The sequence below is a fragment of the Loxodonta africana genome, chromosome 24, assembly GCF_030014295.1.
Source record: "Loxodonta africana isolate mLoxAfr1 chromosome 24, mLoxAfr1.hap2, whole genome shotgun sequence".
Classification (NCBI taxonomy): domain Eukaryota; kingdom Metazoa; phylum Chordata; class Mammalia; order Proboscidea; family Elephantidae; genus Loxodonta; species Loxodonta africana.
In genome coordinates this window covers 45,419,137-45,438,469 of record NC_087365.1, presented here as the reverse complement: position 1 = coordinate 45,438,469, position 19,333 = coordinate 45,419,137, and the positions used below count along the sequence as shown (strand labels likewise).

The 19,333-nt window shown below is 40.0% G+C and overlaps 1 protein-coding gene across 2 annotated transcripts in view; it reads left to right on the top strand.

Moving 5' to 3' along the window:
• NCOA5 (nuclear receptor coactivator 5) overlaps nucleotides 1-19,333 on the top strand; it is a 30,318-nt gene that overhangs the window by 5,776 nt on the left and 5,209 nt on the right. For both annotated transcript variants that reach the window (XM_003411749.4, XM_023550309.2), the window contains exons 2-5: nucleotides 6,075-6,141; nucleotides 15,279-15,614; nucleotides 16,529-16,665; nucleotides 17,751-17,877. In XM_003411749.4, the coding sequence (XP_003411797.2) occupies nucleotides 6,104-6,141; nucleotides 15,279-15,614; nucleotides 16,529-16,665; nucleotides 17,751-17,877 (638 nt within the window). In that variant the 5' untranslated portion in view covers nucleotides 6,075-6,103. The remainder of the gene's footprint in view (nucleotides 1-6,074; nucleotides 6,142-15,278; nucleotides 15,615-16,528; nucleotides 16,666-17,750; nucleotides 17,878-19,333) is intronic.

The window sequence follows — 19,333 nt, the reverse complement described above, 5'->3', positions numbered from 1 at the left end:
GACTCTATTTATGGTAGTTAATTCATAACCTCCTAACTGGCCCTCTTGCCACCAGTTTCTTACTTTTCTGAAGCAGAGATCTTTTGCAGTCTATATCTAGTCTAACTGGTTTCATCTATCATTCTACTCTTTCTTCCACCTATCCCCATGTTCCCCACACTAAACTTCTGTAGTATTTCTAACTTACTGTATCCTTCACATTCTTTTACCTTTGCTTGTGTTGGACTGACTTTCTTCTTTCCAGTAAATTCCTACTCATCCTTCAGGGCCCAGTTGAAATGTTACTCTTTGGCCTTCCCTGCCTCCCTACCACCACCCTATTCTTCCAGTCTCCTCCCTCCCTGCTTCTCTCCCCTGCCACAGACATACAAAAAGTTAATTTCTTATCGTTACCAGTTGCCATCAAGTTGATTCTGACTCATGGTGACCCCATGTGTGTCAGTAGAGTTACGCTCCATAGGGTTTTCAGTGGCTGATTTTTTTGGAAGTAGATCACCTTTCTTCTGAGGTGCCTCTAAATGGACTCAAACAGCACCATAACCATTTATGCCACCCAGGGGGTTAGGCGTCCGTTAATCGCTTTTGTAATCACACTTTAGATTATATTGTAATTATCTGTGTATTTTTGCCTCTCCTTTATTAAACAGTGAACTCCTTAAGGCAGGGACTTTAGCCTCATCTATCCAGGGTATAACACATAGAAGGCCATCCAGGGTGTAACACACAGAAAGCCGTCCAGCGTAGAACACACAGGAGGCCATCCAGGGTATAACACACAGGAGGCCGTCCAGGGTATAACACACAGGAGGCATTTGATAAATGATGAAATCAGTGATGCATTTGACATACTAATTATAAGCTCCCATTTTAAAGTTCATGAAATTAGTTCTCTCAGGATCTCCGTTTGTACATTTTAGTTGATATCTTGCTTGTATTTTAAAATTTTTGTAACTCAGACTTATTTTAGGTTAGTTCAACCTCTGTGAATTCGAATTAGTAATTTTTTCTCTAGCTTATTTTTTCCTTTGAATCAATATAGCTAACACAGGTAGAAAGTCCGTTTTATCAAGAAGGACATATAGAGACCTGATTATATTCCCCAAAGTAGGACTAGAAACTGATTTGATGATTCCCCAGCCAAGTGCTCTTTCCTCAAAGGAAGTAAAAAGGGCAGGAAATAAAATATTGATAGAATTATTTTTGTGTGAAGAGTTGAAGTGAATAGAATGTCAGTAGCAGAAGCCACATGCATTGTAGTTTCAGGTGGTAGAAACTGGAGTGGTAATTGATGAAGTAGGTCCTACCCTATTTTTAAATATTGAAGCCTAGTGATCGTTGTCTGGCCTAGACTGGGCCTTTTCCAGGTTTTGTCAACTTTTGATCAGGGAGTCCTAGTAAGTACGTTCTAAATGGAAGCCGTATCTTTGCATTCCCTATTGGAGGCAGCATAGCATAATAAGCATTTTGGTGTCAGACCTGGGTTTGAGTCCCAGCTCAGACTGCTGATAATCTTGTGGCTTCAGATAAATCACTTAATTTCTTTAAACCTCAAGTTTCCTAACTTGGAAAATAGAGATCATAATAGTATTTAACCCCAAGGGTTGTGGAAAGAATTGAATGGGATGATGTACATAGTGTTCTTAGTACAGGCCCTGACACAGAGTAGGCATTCTGTAAATCCGTTATCATTATTTCCCCCATTCCCTTTCCTAGGAATAAAATTCTGATATGATGAAAAATATCGTAATTATTTTATTTAGAGAATGCTGGAGATAATCAAATATGAGGAAATGTGTAGCATTCAAAGTGACCCTAAAGCTTTGATTGAGAAACAGCAAGCAAAGCTTTCCCTTATCCCTAACTCGTTATAATATAATGCATTTACAGTATCCCTGATGGTAAAATGTAATATTAAAAATGTCTTCATAAGTGAGAAGTGTCCTGTTATTTCCTCTCCTAGTTTGGGAGATTTGATATGCGTTATCAGTTGTCTTGTTGATATGGATTTCCAAGTAGCATTGTCTTTGTCATCATATGATTCCAACTCAGTAATTCCTGATTGTTAGTTGGTTTTCAGCTAAGACTTCTGGGGAGTTTTGTCCTACTTCAGTTGTAGTCAGTTATGGAAACTGTATTCTTTCAATCACCATTGGTGGTACTGTCACTCGCTAAGTGATGTGGTTCATACTGCTCTTGTTAGTTCTAGTCCTTGTTGGTTTTCATTGCTATAGCCTGTGAAGTACAGAAACAGATTTTAAGGTGAAAAGAGTGGTTTTATGATGGTACGATTAAAAAATAGGTAGGAAAAGCAGTTCTTGGTACTACGAATGAAAGATGCATTTTTATTTATAGCATTTTCCAAGGACCATTGTGTGAACACTGGCATATAGTCTAAAATAAATTGTAGATTAAGTATTTTGTCTTTCTTTGGGAGTTCTTCACCCCATTCCTTTGTGGTTTAAAACAGCTCTGCCACTTCCTGTATAGCATCATGTTTTCTTGATTATTTTCTGTTCTTTTCCCTTTATGAAAAGGAAGTATTTTTCTTGTCTAAAAATCCTTAACTGAGCAGTGCTTTTAACTGTTTTTCAGAAGACCAGTTGGAAATTATAGTGGCAAAGTTAAACACTTCATGGTGATTACGATAATTTTGAATGACATTCACATTGCTTATATAACGAACAAAGTTTAGAAGTACCACCCAAGCTGAGGTGAAAGAGACACTGAGACTGACTTTTGGTCTTAGGGGCAGTTGGTCAAGATAAAAGTATCCCTGTTGCCATCAAGTTGTTGCTGACTCATAGCGACCCTATAGATAAAAGTATAATAGGAGGGAAAAGAAGCACCGTTTCTTTGCTTTTTCTACACAGAGCAGGCATTTCTCTCTCCTTGGAGGACTACCAAGTTGCCACTGCCCTCTTGTTGATAAACTTCTTTCCTCTCCAATCATAGTTCCCTGGCTGGTGTTCAGAAAGGTCCCCAAATTATCTTTCCTTTCCTCCTGCCCTTCTCCTTTACATTGACATCGTTTCTCTTTTCTTGAGTATAGATTATGTATTCCTGTAAGGATTTATGAAGAAAATAATCTGATTAAACTGTTTAATACAAAAGCCCCTTTACCAGTCCCAGATTGCATTTTTAAAGAAAACCATGCTCTCATAAACCTCCAATTGATGGATTTTCAAGTTGTATGACAGAGAATTGTAATGGAGCATGTTTTTTGTCACCCCCTTAAATCTTTGCTTATGTGCTGTGATCAGCTCCCTGAAGTTATTTGTACTTTTGGTAGCTTCTCTCTCCTTGTATTTCTGAACTCATAGGTGCTCCAAAAGTTCTATGGATACATGTGGAAAGATTTTTTTTGTGTGTGGAGATTGGTGGTAATGTTGGTGGTTTTGTTTTCATAACGCACTGAAAATGTCCCCCAACCCTACCCTAGCCTTAGCAGTGCTCTTGGATGGAAATGAGACTATTAAAAATTTCCATTTCTCCATATCTCACCCAAGATGAACATTAAAGGAACTCTTAAATGGGGAGGGGGAAGGATAAATGAACACTTGACAAGCCACAGGAAAAGTTGGCTGAACCCTGAAATTAAGAAAATGGTTGAGAGTTCTCTTTTTTGCAAAAGGAACAAATAGTAAGCCACACCATCCAAATATATTGCTTTGGACTACTCAATGAAAATATGTACTAAAGGGCAAATTATAATAAAAATGGTTTAAAGATACACTGGTAAATGTTTTTTAATCTTTCAAGTAATTGCAAAAAATTTTCACCAACCTCCAAAATAAAGTAGTTACATTCAAATTAGAACCAGTTTTGCTCCAACGGTATTTAATATACTACCTCTTTAATCCTATATGTAGGCTTTGGGAGAACTGGGTAGAATTATACAGTGTAATAGTCCTTTGATACATTAAGAACAAATTACAGCATTAATAGAAACTTACCATGTACCGTATGTCCTGTGCTCTCACCAAAATGTTTGCCAGGTCAAGTCTATGTTTGGATGAGTTTTCTTTATTCCCAAGATGATTTAATGATATATGGAATCCTGCTAGGCAATACGGTATTTATTTAAAAGAGATCTTAATCTCCAAAGCCATGGTCACATATCACCCACTCTGAATGTTTGAGATACTTTGAAAACTATTTAAATAATCAAACACATATTTTGTGCTTCTCTTAGTATCATAGTACCATATATTAGAAAGTGGTACAAAGAAAGTGAGCAGACTAGATCAGTAGGTTCTTCCAACCTGAACTGGTGTTCTTCACAATTATGTATTAATAAAAGAACTAGGTTTTACCTATAAAGCCTGCCATTACATAATATGTAATTCAGACATTAGTGAACTTCAAGAGTTGTAAATTGTTAAAGTGCCACATGCATTAACAAAGCCATACAGAAAATACTTCCTCGTTTTTTAAAAATGAGAGACTATAGCCAGTAAACCCTGTGGGGCAGTTCTGCTCTGTCCTGTAAGGTTGCTGAGCTGGAATTGACTCAGAGGCAATGGGTATAGCCAGTGTCTGCTTGACTGAAAAGGTAAGAGGCAGCCGAGGTAGAATATGCTTCTCTGAGCGTTTAGATTTATGTTATCTTCAGTTTTGTCAAAAGCTGTTCTCCTCCTATATGTGATAGAGACTTCTCATTTTTAAATGGAACTGAAGATTATTCTCACTTGAGCAGGAGCTCAGGAACTCAGAAGTCGGCAATATAAAAAAAAATAGCGGGGTAAAATCTATACCAGACCTCTGAAGTTTCTTGTTGTTACTGTGATCTTTCTGTGATAGGAGTCTGGGTGGGAATTTTTTAAATACGTAATTACTATTTTAAAGCACTGTAATTATGTGAGTGCTTAATACCATTTGGTATCATTGGATACATTATTAATTGCTTAATATAGAACAAGGGAACAAAACTACTCTGTAGTAGGAAGCAGTTTTGTTTCATTTAACTGCAGCATGAAATTTTTAATGCAGCTATTTATCTTTAAGCCATAAAAATTGTCAGTTGTTATTTTTGGACATAAATTAGTATATTTCTCTAGATATCTCATCAGTTCTTAATAGTGTTTTTATTATTCAGTTTTTACAAACCATGTTTCTTTTGTTTTTAGTAAAGCCAGGTTTAAGCCAGGTTTAACTGCACAAACTGGCTTTTCCACAAAGCTTGCGATCCCACTGTTCTCCCCTATCTAGTTGTATATGCTAAGCTTCTCTAAAGGGGAACTTATTATGAGGAGTGTTTTATCACCTAACCCTTATATACCAAAGGAGCCATGGTGGCACGGTGGTTAAGAGCTTGACTGCTAACCAAAAGGTGGACAGTTCAAATCCAACCAGCCGCTCTGCTCTATCCTGTAGGGTTGCTATGAGTCAAAATAGACTCGACCACAAATGACAATTCTTATTCTCCATCACCTACCTATAAAGGTGGTAGATATTAACAGGTCATATTCCTTGTTTAAAAAATAATAATCCATTCCTTTCGTACATCTCATTCTTGAAGATTCTGTTCAGTGGAATGCAACACAGGGCACACTAAAAGGAGGCTTTGCTTCATGGACTCTAGAAGTTTAGGACTACAGGTTGCAGTTGGCTCTTAACTTCTCTGTATCATAAAATAGAATTAATTGCCTTTGCTTTCTTTCTTTCTCTCTCTCTCTTTTTTTTTTTTAACTCTCTTATCTTTCCTCACTCTTCCCCCAAAAAAGAATCTTATAGCTGGCTCTCGCTAAGAGTTTAAAAAACAATCCTTGCCTCCTTTGGAGGGGGAAGGTGTTAGGTTTAGGGGTTGACAGAGTGCTAAAGCATTGAAATAATCAGTTTTACAGAAATTACGTGTTAGCTAGAAAACTGAGGGATATTCCTTCCCAAGCCGTGACAATGTACTGCCTTAACTTAATAATAAAAATTGCCCAAGTGACAGTGTGTCTCTGCTGAATGGATTTTCTTACACCATCTGGTTGTCATTGTAATTTTTGTTGTTGCTTTCATTTGAAATGTGCTGATGATCTTGTTTTTATTCCGTAGCATTGAACAGATGGGTTGATTATTCTTTTCAGATATTAATAAGGCAGCGGAAAGAAGAAGTATGAATACGGCTCCATCAAGACCCAGTCCCACACGAAGGTAAAGTACCCTGAAGCAGTGAGTTACCTTGGGAGAGTTGGGCTCTGGGGAGTTAAGCCCAACTTCGTACATCAAGGGTCTTTTCTTCCCCCAACAAATCAGAATGCTCAAGCAAACAATAAGAACATGAACCTTGTGTGAAGGGCCTTGCGGCTTTTTTTAAACATACATCAGGAGATACAGAGGAAGCTTTGTGTTTTCGGTGGCAAACCCAGCAAGTACAGCTTGCAACATGAGTTGCAGGCAACTGGAAGAGGACAAACCTCTGTTTGTCCCCAGCTCACGTGTCAATGGGAGCCTCCACATCAGGAGGAGTGCCCCAGGGTGATTGGTGTATGTCACGCTGCATTGCAGTGGGCAGGAGAGATTCAACTCTTCGTTCCAAATGGCTGCTGGTCCAGATGTTAACCCAGGTTTACGGAAAGAGATTGCTGCTGTGCCTGTGCTGTACTGCACATTCCCTGTTTGCTCGCACGCTTGGGTTACCTATTTGAGGGGAAATAAAAAAAAGGGGCAAAAACCCTTCACTTCTTGGAAGTCTCCCTTTTTTTTTTTTTTTTTAGCTTTCCTGGAAATAGAGGACATTTTCCCAATATATTCTTCCTCCTAGTATATACAAAAGAGATAGTCCTGATAGGGACCCTCCAGACATGCGTTAAGTTGGGCCCTTCTCGCAAAGAGGAGCCTTATTGATGTTGCCATTTACGTCAAAGATGAGTATATAGTATCCAAACTGACCCATGACAGAACACAAGTGGATGCAGTGTGTGCAGTTTTGTATGGATTGCAGATAGATACATTTCGTATCTGCTGTCTTTTCGGTGCCCAAGTGGGTACTCGTATGGGTTTTGCCTTTGCCTCTAAGTAAAAATGTCAGTTTTCTACAACAAACTACATGCCACCATAGTGAACTGAATATTGCTGGGTACAGTGAGTCGTGGTCTGTACTGTTAGCTTCCTAGGACAACTAACTGAGCACTTACATGTAGCATACAACTGTCCCATTTTTGGGCAGAAACACCTATACTTTGTTACCTACTTTTAAGAAAGAATAACTGCAGTATGTGTGGTGTACATGCCCGTACTTGGATATGAAGGGTCTGCTGTAGCTACCAGGAGTAGATTACACATGTCTGCAGCATTCAAGCAGACCCTAGGGGCAAGTAATGCTGCTGATTTCAGCTGGATTTTTTGTCCACTATGCCTGTGCAGAGAAGTTGAGTCCAATACCGTAGCTACAGCTACACTACAACTGTCAGATGAATGCCATCGGTAACACTGTAGAAGGGGGTAGGTACATGGGTATTTCATTTGTTCTCTCTGACACCATAAGGAATGCCTAAGCTTCAGGTAAATGCCATGTTTATTGTGCATCTCCTGAAGAACGTAAATGAATCCTGCAGAACTTTGGCATTTCCATATAATGTCTGCTTATGTTAGGGTGCATATAACCAAGCTGCACATGTTGGGCAGTACCATCTGTGTTGCTCCCCATTGCCCCAATAAACATGGAGTACAGGTGGATAAAAGTTTATACCTACTGGTCAGAAATGTGGGGCTCCCAACTGGTCTGACAGAGACTGGAGAAACTCTGTGAGTATGGTCCCCAGACACCCTTTTAACTCAGTATTAAAGTCACTCCTGAGGTTGACCCTTCAGCCAAAGGTTAGACAAACCCATAAAACAAAACAAGATTAAATGGGCACACCAGCCCAGGCGCAAGGATGAGAAGGCAGGAGCATATAGGAAAGCTGGTAACAGGGAACCCAGAGTCGAGAAGGGGAGAGTGTTGACATGTCGTGGGGTTGGCAAGCAATGTCAGAAAATAATATGTGTATTAATTGTTTAATAAGAAACAGATTTGCTCTGTAAACCTTCATCTTAAGCACAATAAAAAAATTTTTTTGGAAAAAAAGTACATACACATGCACCATTTTTCTCTTAACTTGAACCCTGCTTTTTATTACCAATATATTATACATAGTACTTCTATGGCAAGTATTCATCTGCACCCAAAAAAAAAAAACAGAAATACAGGGCTCCCATTGGAAATGGTGATGGCCAAATGGTGTGAAAGGAGATAGGGTGTGTGTCCAATTTCCAAGGCACTCTAATGTGTGCTCTGTAAGTTTCTGAACTAGGTGAGTTACCAGAAGGAGTGTGGAATTTGTGACTATAAAGACACTTACTCCACCAGTAAAATCCTCATTTCTTGTCCGCATAGTACTTGTGATCTCTGGATAATGTCTGTGTTTCTGTGGGCAAGTAAACTGGGCACATTGCAGAACAGAGAGTATCTCCTGTTTGTGTAATGGATTGAGAAGGGTGTTTTATATCATCCTATTAATGATACTTATCCAAATGCTTTTAACATTTGGAGTTAATTATATTCAACGAATATTGACAGTGTTGGGGAAATAACCAACTTCCCTGGTTGGAATCCAGTATAGCCATTGCCAGTGTGTTAAATTTAAAGGATTAATTTCATCCCAACCTGAAATACAGATCCATAATTTCACCTGTAAGGGAAGAAATAGCTTTATGCTTTTTATTTATTTTTTAATAAGTAGGAAAAACAAACACATAATACAGACAACATTGGAGAGGACCTTTTAAAAATGAGCTACCAGATAGATAAGGAGAAATATAAAGATAAATATGTAAGTCACCCTTATATACCGTTTAAAATGGCACCTTCCTCAGAAATAAATTCTAAAATGAGGTTGTTTGGAGTTGTGGGTAGAGCAGTGGCTTCTTACGTTATTTACAATCAGCAGGAGGAACAGCGAGGCTAATTCAAATTCCATTAAGAATCAGTCATCCCTTTGGTGATATATCCCTAACTGGGTTCCTCAGCATGTTATTTAACATGAACTTCCAAATAGTCATACTTATTTGCATCAGGGAAGAGGGATGTTCACATTTTATAAAATCTGTTCTGAGCCCCATCTAAAATCTGACCACAGTCCCAGTAGTTTTACCTTAAAAAAAAAAAAAGCCCCTAAAGCCAGACAAATTGAACGTTATATTCAAAATAGAACACTAACGTTTTCGTCATTGCCCTGATCATGCATTATCACTTAAGGTGTAGCAGTAGTGCTAGAATAAAATGTAATAAGTAGGCAAGGTGGTTAATGAATGATTAGTCTGGAAGAGTACTCATTTCTCTGAGGGCGAATGTTGGGTATTACTCTCACTCTGGATGCATCCTTCCGTTCAAAGCCTTAAGCTAATTTGGAACGTACCAATATGTTGTCACCAAACAAACTGCCTTCATTTGGAAGCCCTAATGATTTGATGTGCCCAGCGTATAGATTGCATTGTTCACAAGAAAAAAACATTGTACCTATAGCAAAATTTCCCTGAGGTTGTACCTTTATGTCTTCAGTGCTGTCTACTTTTAATAAGAAAATTGTTTTTGAGCATGCTGGCAGACCTTCGTAATACCTTGTTTTACTGGACTTTACTCCGGGATGTCAAAACACCCACATATCTTTTTTGAGTTTTCACAGGATTATCACCTCTTTAAAAGTCTGTAAGCCATATTTCTGCTGCCTTTGCTCTCTGTTCAGTAGTGTGTCTCCCTAATGACTCTGCTGTCAATGTGTAATTCTGACAGTATTGGCCCAGCTAAGCACAGAACTCTGCATCAGGGACCCCTGCTCTGGATCAGATTTCAGCCTGAGTTCTTATCACTTAACCCTCAGCCACTTCATTTGGACTCCTCTGAGCACACTGCATCGTTACCATGCAAGTTGTCTAGTATTGCTGCTGTGCATTAGTCCTTCAAAAACTGGATCATAATTCTGGTTGTACCTCAAATGTTCTCACTTTCCATCTTTAGCTTAACGGCTTTGCAGTCCAGGTCTTGGAGCACATCCCTACAAAGATGTGGTCTCCAAGTATTAATAGTAAACTGTATTTTCTAAACCTTTCCATATGACCTAAAGAAGAGTAAATAGAATGAATTCATGTACATCAAAAGCTCTGCAAAGGTGTTCCCCCATACATTTGTGAAGAGTATTAGGCATGGTGCCTCTTTGGTGAAAGTCATTGGGGATTGGCTCATCAGAAATAACCTGGCTGTAGACAAGTTTCCGTAATTCCTTTGATAACTGCTTACTCCTTGGATATGAAACAGCCCTAGCTCTAGGTGGGCCTCACGATTAAAGATACCCAGTTGTGATTACCTCTGTACTAATACTTGAAGAAGAATCATCAGTTCTCAGCAAGTGCCACCGCTGCCAACAGGAAAGTCACATTCGTGCCTGAGAAAATTCATCAGCATGCCTCTAAGGAAGAAGAATGAGCAGTACAAAATTTGGATTTGCGAAGTTGATGTCTCGTTGCACCCATATCCTACCTGCTTCTAATGGCAAAATTCTGTCTCTGTTTCTGATGGTAATGTGGAGCCATTGTAGTCAGGGGTCAGCATCACACGGCATCGAGCTGTTCAGATTGTGGACAGAGTCTGTGATGGAATAGAAGTTTGAGGAGCTGCTGAAGAATTTTTTTCAAAGGCAAGAAAGGCGGGCCCTCTCAAGGAAAATACTGTGGTGAACAGAAAGGAAGAAAGACCTCTGCAGAAAAGGAAGTGGCCTTTCTCCCTGACCTGTACAGCCAGGGCTAAAGAACACCATCCTGGACCTGAGATTTCAGTCTCTAGTCAAAGAGAAGCTTGAAGTCCATCAAGAGCCTCCGAGATGATCATCTTACCAGTTTTACTCTGTAGGCTTGGCAAATGTCTTGTGCTCTACATACCCCCTTTAGTCCCCGGGAAGAGAAGCAGCTGTACCGGAAGCACAACATTTGCCATCTGAGCTATGGTTTTTCCCCTTACCCATCTCCCTGTTACCTCTCAAATGTTTCCAGGTGATGTGACTATTTCTCTCAAGGCAAAAAACGTTTACCTTTTTTTTTTCCCGCAGCTGAGTAGCTGAGGAATTTACAGCAGATTTTTAGTTGTGTTTGCTTTCAATTTGTGGGCTTCAGTGCTGAAATGTATTTAGCTATTTAGTTTCTTTTTAGCCTCCAGTGACCTGGTACCTAAGGGTGTTGTGGCATCTGGTCTCCTTTAGTAAAATACCTCTGGTGCCATGGCATGACAGTGCACACCTTACTATGACCCATAAACCTGCTTCTAACCCACTTGTTATCTGAGCCCAAGCCTCTTATGCTTTGTCCTTGTGGCACTCCGAGTCCTGCACAATGTACTACCCTTTTGTTAGCTGTGTTCTTGTTTTGAGAAAGATGTTGGGGCCAGTAGCAGGAGCCCTTTTGTTCTGGGGAGCTCTTTGTTTGGATCTAAAAATGTGACCCTAAAGGATTTTTTGTTTTGTTTTTGTGTCCAGATGAGCAGCAGCCTACCATACTGTTCATCTTTAAGAGAAAGGAAAAAGCTTTGCCTTTTCATTTTAGAGAATTATCTTCTCTGTCCCTACTTCCACTGCTCCTTTGGTTCTTTTCTCCCTTGTGGATATCACCTATTTTACATTTTTACCCAGAAGGCAATTGGGGAGGGGTAGTTTCGTTGCACATGGACCTTGGATTCTTTCAGGGAAAGGGAGAATGTGAACCCAATCTTTGGGAATCTAAGGTTATAGTCAACCTCAAGGGATGACTAGTTAACCTCAAGGGATGGACTCTGACAGGTAAGTAAGGTTTTTCAGTGGATTCAAAAGAATGAGAACCAAACACGGCATTTATAATTTCTCTAAGGCTGTGAATAACATGCTCTGACATGTCATTATTATCTGCTTCCCCACCCCCATTTCTACCAGCCCAAGGCTTTGTATGTGGTGCCTGGTCTGTCAGTTCAGTGATCACTCTCAACCCTGATTGCCAGGAACACGAAATCTGATTCCACCTCTGACTGCTTCTGACTGCTCCCAAAGGCAGGTTTATCTGCCAATCTTTAATAATCCAAAAATACTTTGTAATTGTCCCTTCCTTTGAATCTGAGTGTTTGTCTGCATACAGTACAGCAGATGTCCCACATGTTAGGGGGATGATATGGCATAATGGGAAAAGTTCAAGTAAGAACCTTGGTTAGTCTGCATTTTATTCTAATAAAAATAATGTTAGCTATCATTTGAATTCCCTGGTTTCCCATATGTTGGCTCCCACAAATCAGGAATGCTAGCGAGCCTTAAAATGTATGACCAGGACTTTTCACAGAAGCAGAATTGGCATTTAAATTGCTTTTGCTATGCCAGCGTAGGTAAGTGAAAAGCAGAATTTCTACCAAGCTAATGGCATCATGATGAATGGCTAGTATGTGAGGCTATGGTAGATGAAAGAAGTATAAACAAAGCATAGTGCGTGTTCTTGAGGAGCTTATGGTTCAGTTGAATAATTCCGTTCATTAAATATTTACTGAACTCCATGCTGTGTCCCAGGAATACAAAGCCTTCAAGAGAGCCTATTGTTTGGTAGGGAAGTCACATAAACAAATAATTAACAGAAGTGTGATAAGTGCAGTAATAGAATTGCTATAAGAGAATGGCCAGAATATAGGGGTAGAGAGTAAATTTTTAAACTAACAGAATCCAGGAGATAATCTAAGTAAGGGATACTTGTGCTGAGACCTAGAAAATGAGTATGCTGCTCAAGTAGAGGGATCGGGAAAGACCTTGGCTAGCTACAACTGAAAGGCCAGCATGGGAGAGTGGTGGGCCGTGGAAAGGGTGAGATGAGAGTGACAAGACAGGAGCCAAGGTCATGCAAGACCTTACTGACCTCGGTAGAGATTGTGGGTTTCTTCTAAATACTATGAGAAACGAGTGAAGGGTTTTATGTTTTTAAAAGATACAGAGGCAAGAGCAGAAATGGGGAGACTACTTTAGAAAACTTGCTTTGGTTTTGGTGAAGGGTGATTACGGGTTGGCCTTCAGTGATACTAGTGGCAGTAAAGAAGAGTGGACAGAATTGATGCCAGTGTTAGAGAAAGAATTAACAGGATTTGGAAGTGTAGTTGCAAGAGTTAGATAGAGCGTTAAGGAAGGAATGACTCCCAGTTTCCTGGTTTGAGCAATTAAGTGGGTGGATTTGCTGTTTGTAAAGGAAAAGGACTGGAGGAGGAGTATATTTGTTGGGAAAGATCAAGAATTCAGGGCAGGTTTTATGGAGGAGGTCATCCTTAAAGTGGATCAGATAAAACATTATCATAAAAAAAGTAAATACCTTAGTAAGGAAATACCTGCTTTGAGCATTGTGCTCTTTTATTAAAGAACTGATGTATATGGGATCAGATTGACAAGAGCAACTCAAAAGCCTAGAAAGGAAGCTTGTGGGCAGTAAGCTTATGTTAATGAAGGTGGAACAATTTGGAAAAGGAGGGTGAGAATGGTTGTACAGCTTGAAGAATGTCACTGTATCACACATGTAGAAATGGTTGATGTACTGCTATGTATAATTTCTGCAACAGTAAAAAATATTGCATAATTTTTTAAAAAGTGTTTACCAATGTTTATGCTAGGATCAAGATGAATAATGGAAGTATTAAGTGCTCTAAAAGCTGAACTGCAGGAGAGACCAGCAGTTACTGGGAAGGTTAGGAAAGACTTCTTGGAAGACATGGAACATGGACTTGCCAGTGAGATTTGGGTAATACTTTGTACAGGAAAGAAACCATATTTTAAAAAATGGAAATAAATATGTTCTGCGAGTTTAGTCATAAGAACGGCTTGAGTAGAACTGTGAGGGGTTTATGTCGAGAAATGTTAGCTGCCATTGAGTCAGCCTTCACACTCCAGGTGACACTGTATACAAGTGAATGGAATGCTGCCCGATCCCGCACCATTCATGATCTGTTGTGGGTTGAATCGTTCTGATCCACAGGGTTTTTGTTGGCTGATTTTTGAAAGTAGGTCACCAGGCTCTTCTTCCTAGTTTGTCTTAGTCTGAGGCCTCCGTTGACAGATGTGTGGTAGCTGTGCATGAGGTATGTTAGGAGATAATATTTGACAAGGGACCAGATTTGTTGGAGAGGAGTGCCCAGAGGCTTGACAGACAAGTGCAGTTGGCAACAGGTGGAAATCGGCATGTTAGGGTGGTTAATCTGATATTTATGTGTTGAACGAATTGAAATATGGAAGATTTGTTTCTGTTTTGTTTTTGGAAACTCGTGTGATGGTGCCAGCATAGAAATAAGGGCTTAGATTGGACTCCTGAATCCAGTGGGAATGGAACAAAAAATGAACAAGACTTTAGTTACTTAGTGGAGATAGGAAAGGAAGAATCAAAGTTAACTTTCAAGAGCTTAAACATTGGTAACTTGACAAGATGATTTTTGGCAGAAGTGAAATCAGAAATGCAACTGGTGGAGGAAGAAGTTTAATTTTAGATCTGCTGGAGATGAGTTCCCAGTGGGGTGGAACGTCTCCTGAAGAGCATGGAGCCAGAGCAGCCCAGGCATATCTCTGACTTCAAGCACTGTTTAAAAACAAAAAAACTTGGGCAAAAAAGAAGCCAGGTTTCTATATAAACCCTCAAATTGAGAGATTCAGTAGCTATGTTGAGAAGGCAGAGAAACTGATTGTTTTTAACTTTTACTGTATCATCTTGTGCTTTCTCTCCCTTTTTTTCCCTTTAATTTGATTACCGTGGTAGATACTGTAAGTGGAGTTTTCTGTACTGTAAGGACAGCTGCTTTGATCACCATTACTTTGTGTGAGATTGTGCCCTTTGCTGTTTTTCATTGAGCCTTGCCCCTTACTGCACCCTCTAACGTTTCCTCCCTTTTTAAATCTCTTTTAAACAAGTTTGGTGGGAGAATATAGATTTTAGGCACCTTCACTTTAAAAACCTGTTGAGATTGATATGATAGTTTGTCATGCATAAGGAGTGCTGAATTATCCCCTGAAGCCTGATGAACACGATTGCCTCAGTCAAAACCTTTGACTTTGGTCATTCATTCTTTCTTTGATGTCCATCCTAATCTTGAGATTCTAGAACCTGCTAGCCTTTATCTGCTGACTACATGGGTGACTGTCCTTAAAATTTTATTCATGTTCTCACTGTTTGACTGCCGTGCTTTGGAGAAAAAGTTTGGCAAGTGGGGACTTCCTCCTATAAGAGCTGAAGAGTTGGCTACCTTCCATTCTTTTGTCTTAGCATCTTCTCACTCCCTCCCACAGGGATCCATATGGCTTTGGAGATGGTCGAGATTCGAGGCATGATCGCTCCCCAATTCGAGGAAGTCCAAGGAGAGAGCCCAGGGATGGCAGAAATGGCCGGGATGCCCGGGACCCCCGAGACATGCGGGACCCCCGGGACAGCAGAGACATGCGGGACCACCGGGATAGCAGAGACATGCGGGACCACCGAGACAGCAGAAGCATGCGTGATGCTCGAGACATGAGGGATTTTAGAGACTTCCGTGATCTGAGAGACACTAGGGATTTTCGAGATCACCGGGACCCTGTGTATGACAGATACAGAGACATGAGAGACTCCCGAGATCCCATGTACAGGTAAGTACATGGTCATTCTGCTCTTTAATTTTTTTTAAGAGGCTTTTTGTTCTGCTGAATTAATCAAAAGTTTTGTAAGGGTGAATCTTGGAAACATGCTGAGTGAAATAAGTCAGTCAGAAAAGTATGATCTCATTTACATGAAATAAGCAAACCTATAGAAATCAAAGCTTAATAGTGGTTACCAGGAGTGAGAGGGATGGGGAAAGGGAGAGTTTTTGCTTAGGGAGCATTGAGTTCATGTTAATCATGGTGGAATGATTGGGAAAAGTAGTACAACTTGAAGAGTGTGGTCAGTGTCACTGAATTGTACAGGTGGAGACTGTCGAGATGGTATATGTTTTGTTACATGTATTTCTACCACAGTAAAAAAGAGAGAGGTTCTGTAAGGCTAGTGACTATCAGCCTTGCCAGTGTCTATCACAAGTGGTAGGTGCTGGTCAATAAATATTTGCTGAATGTGTGAATGACTGGTGAATTGGGCTGAGTGAATGAATTTAGGTCTCTGTGACCTGTGAAAGGCAGCATTATGCAAATGGAAAAAGAGAATGCAAAGTGTGCTGGCAGTGCAGAAGCACAGGGAGGAGTTATGGGAATTACTTCTTAAAAACTAATACCGATAATTACTACCAGTTATTTTGCATTTACTATATGCTGGGGACTATGCTAACCGTTTAAGGTACATCATCTCTGTTCATCCCCTCAGTTGTTTTGTGACGCAGAGTAACTTAGCTGTAGCCACAGAGCTGATGAGCAGTGAATCCCAGATGGAAGCCTCGTTCGTCTGATCCCAAACTCCCGTGTCTTACTATGCTTACTTCCTCAGAGGGGACCAGATGTTGAAGAATTCTCCATATCTGATTTTTGCAGGAAAGGACAGTTTTAACTCAGTGCAAATTTCCTTAACTTTTCAGGAGAGAAGGCTCCTATGATCGGTACCTGCGCATGGACGACTATTACAGGAGGAAGAGTGACTCTTACTTTGACCGTTACAGAGACAGCTTTGATGGACGAGGCCCTCCAGGCCCAGAAAGTCAGTCTCGTACAAAAGGTAAAGTAGCAGAAACAATCTATTCCTATTACTGGTAGAACAGTTTACAAAAGAAAAAGGAAACTAGTAACTAACACCCTCACTACAAAAGGTAAAGTAGCAGAAACAATCTATTCCTATTACTGGTAGAACAGTTTACAAAAGAAAAAGGAAACTAGTAACTAACACCCTCACTGAAAAAGAACTAATGACTTGGCCAGGCAATTCACAAAAAGAAGAAATACAAACAGCCTATAAATGTGTAGAGAACATTCAGCTTGAAAATAAGTTTTAAATGCAAAGTAATACCGTCATCCAATAAGAAGAAATAAATATGAAATTCCAGCAGTAAGAAAAGAAAAAAAGATTGGAGCTGCAGGCTTTAACTTGCTTTTTCTGCCCATTGACTAGATAACTAGAAACTACCTACATTACCTATTCAACATAAGCTTTCTTTTTTAAAACAATTTTTGCCTAAAAGTAAAGACAAATTTGTTTTTAAATTGGTTTTTCTCAATAGTTTAAAGGTTTTTAAATTGCTTCATAACCTGATCAAGTCGAGATGTTTTAGAACCTCATTTTAATTTGTTGTAAATGCTTGCTACCTGATATTTTTCAAAAAAAAAAAAAAAGTCAATGGACTATAGGCACCTGTTGATAAAAATCTTAAATAGCTGTCCCCCAAAAATGCAAATTAGAATCATAATGAAATACCATTTTTTTAACCTATGAAATTGGCAGGAATTAAAAAGAATGATTATACCCATTGTTGGTTTAACAGAGAAGTAGACACTAGAAGATCCATCTCTGGAAGCATAAATTAAGTTGGTACAGCCTTTCTAGAGGGCATTTTGGCATATTGTATCAAAAACATTAAAATAACCATGCCTTTCAACCCAACCATTCAATTTTGAGAAATTTATAATAGTAAAAAATAAATGCTGGCTGTTTTTAGGAGTTACCCTAGAGGATTAATTCAAAGAGGGAGAACTATATAAATTATGATTCTTGCCTAAAAGTAGTTCAGGATTCAAAATAAGGCCTGTGGCTTGTTTTTGTGGAAGGGTATGGTCCTTATTTCAGTTTTTCCTCGTGGTTTCTTGCAGAGCGTTTGAAACGTGAGGAACGGCGTAGAGAAGAGCTTTATCGTCAATATTTTGATGAAATCCAGAGACGCTTTGATGCCGAGAGGCCTGTCGATTGTTCTGTGATTGTGGTCAACAAGCAGACTAAGTAAGAACCCTTTGGATATTTCTCCCCAGGAAGAGAAATTCAGGCTCCCTCTTGGCAGCTCTGTGCACTGAACTAGGGCTGTGTATTCTGGCACTGCTGTGCTGCTACATTAGCCAGAAATCTTTTAGGTGTGGGTGACAGAAAACCCAACTCAAACAGGCTTAAGCCCAAAAGGCAAATTTTGGGTTTGTGTAACAGAAAGTCTAGGCATGGCCAGATTCAGGGTCAAACTGTATCTTTAAGCCTTGGTCTCTGTGTTGGTCTCTCAGTGCTCCTTTGCTTGGTGTTGCCTTCATTCCCAGGCAGGCTTTCTACTTAAAAAAAGTGGAATGGCGCTGGCCCCTAGACGTGTATCTTCTTAGCCTAGTAAATCCAATGGAAAGAGAATTTCTCTTTCCCAGGGCTTCCACCAAGAGTCCTGAAATTGTCTCTCATTGAACAGTTGTTTCTCTGGCTCACTTTCCTGGTCCTGAACCAGTCACTTTGGCCAGGAGTGCTGGAATGCTCTGATTGGCCAGTCCTAGGTCATGTGCCCATCCCTAGAGCTAGGGGTAGTAGGGTCAGCTATGTGGACTGAGTAGGAGAGGGGTGCCTTTCTACCTGCAAAATGAAGAGGGAATGGATTCTGGTCAGGTAAAGCAGTTAGGTACCCCCTTCATGGGACGAACCCAGATCCTGGTAATTTGGGAGGTACATGTCTCTTTTGGCCAAGAACCAAGTCTTCCTTGTGATGTGCCATGGCGTTGCAGAACCGTTAGGTGACCATGTTAGTTAAGCCAGAGTTCGTAGCGTGATTTTACTCCTCTTGTTTTCCATTCTCTTCTCCAAGAGGCAAAACAGAGAAGCAGAGGGGGTGTAGCAGCTTGCAGGCTTGGCATTAACTATGTTCACTTTCCCCAGGTGGTTAGCAGATAACTTGATACGTTTTCCAGCAGTTTGGGGTTAAAGAGCTAACGTCAAGGCAGTGACTAGGGAAGTAGGTGTTGAGACACCAAGCAGCAGGCAGAGTTCACAGGCTCTAGGCTGCCTCATTCAGAGATGGATGCTGCTTTAACTCTAGATAGCTTCTTTTTAACAAGCGATAATAGCTACTGTTTTCTGAGCACCTACTTTGTACTACCCCATGCTAGGTGCTTTACATAAATTATTTTTAATCCTCATAATAATCATGTTACATGTTTAGTCATTCAGATTTTTTTAAGACCAGTTAAATGTATAGCAAATGTTGGAACTGGGGCCGTAATGGTGAGCAAACACACAGCCCCTTCCTCTTGTGGAGCTTACACCTGTTTGAGCAGATGACGGAAATGAGCCGTACACGAAGAGAATACAGTCAGTCCTCATTATTCACGGATTCCGTGTTTGCGAATTCACCTGCTTGCTAAAATTTATTTGTAACCGCAGAATCAATACTTGGGTGCGCTTATAGTCACAGACATGTACAGGGTGGTGAAAA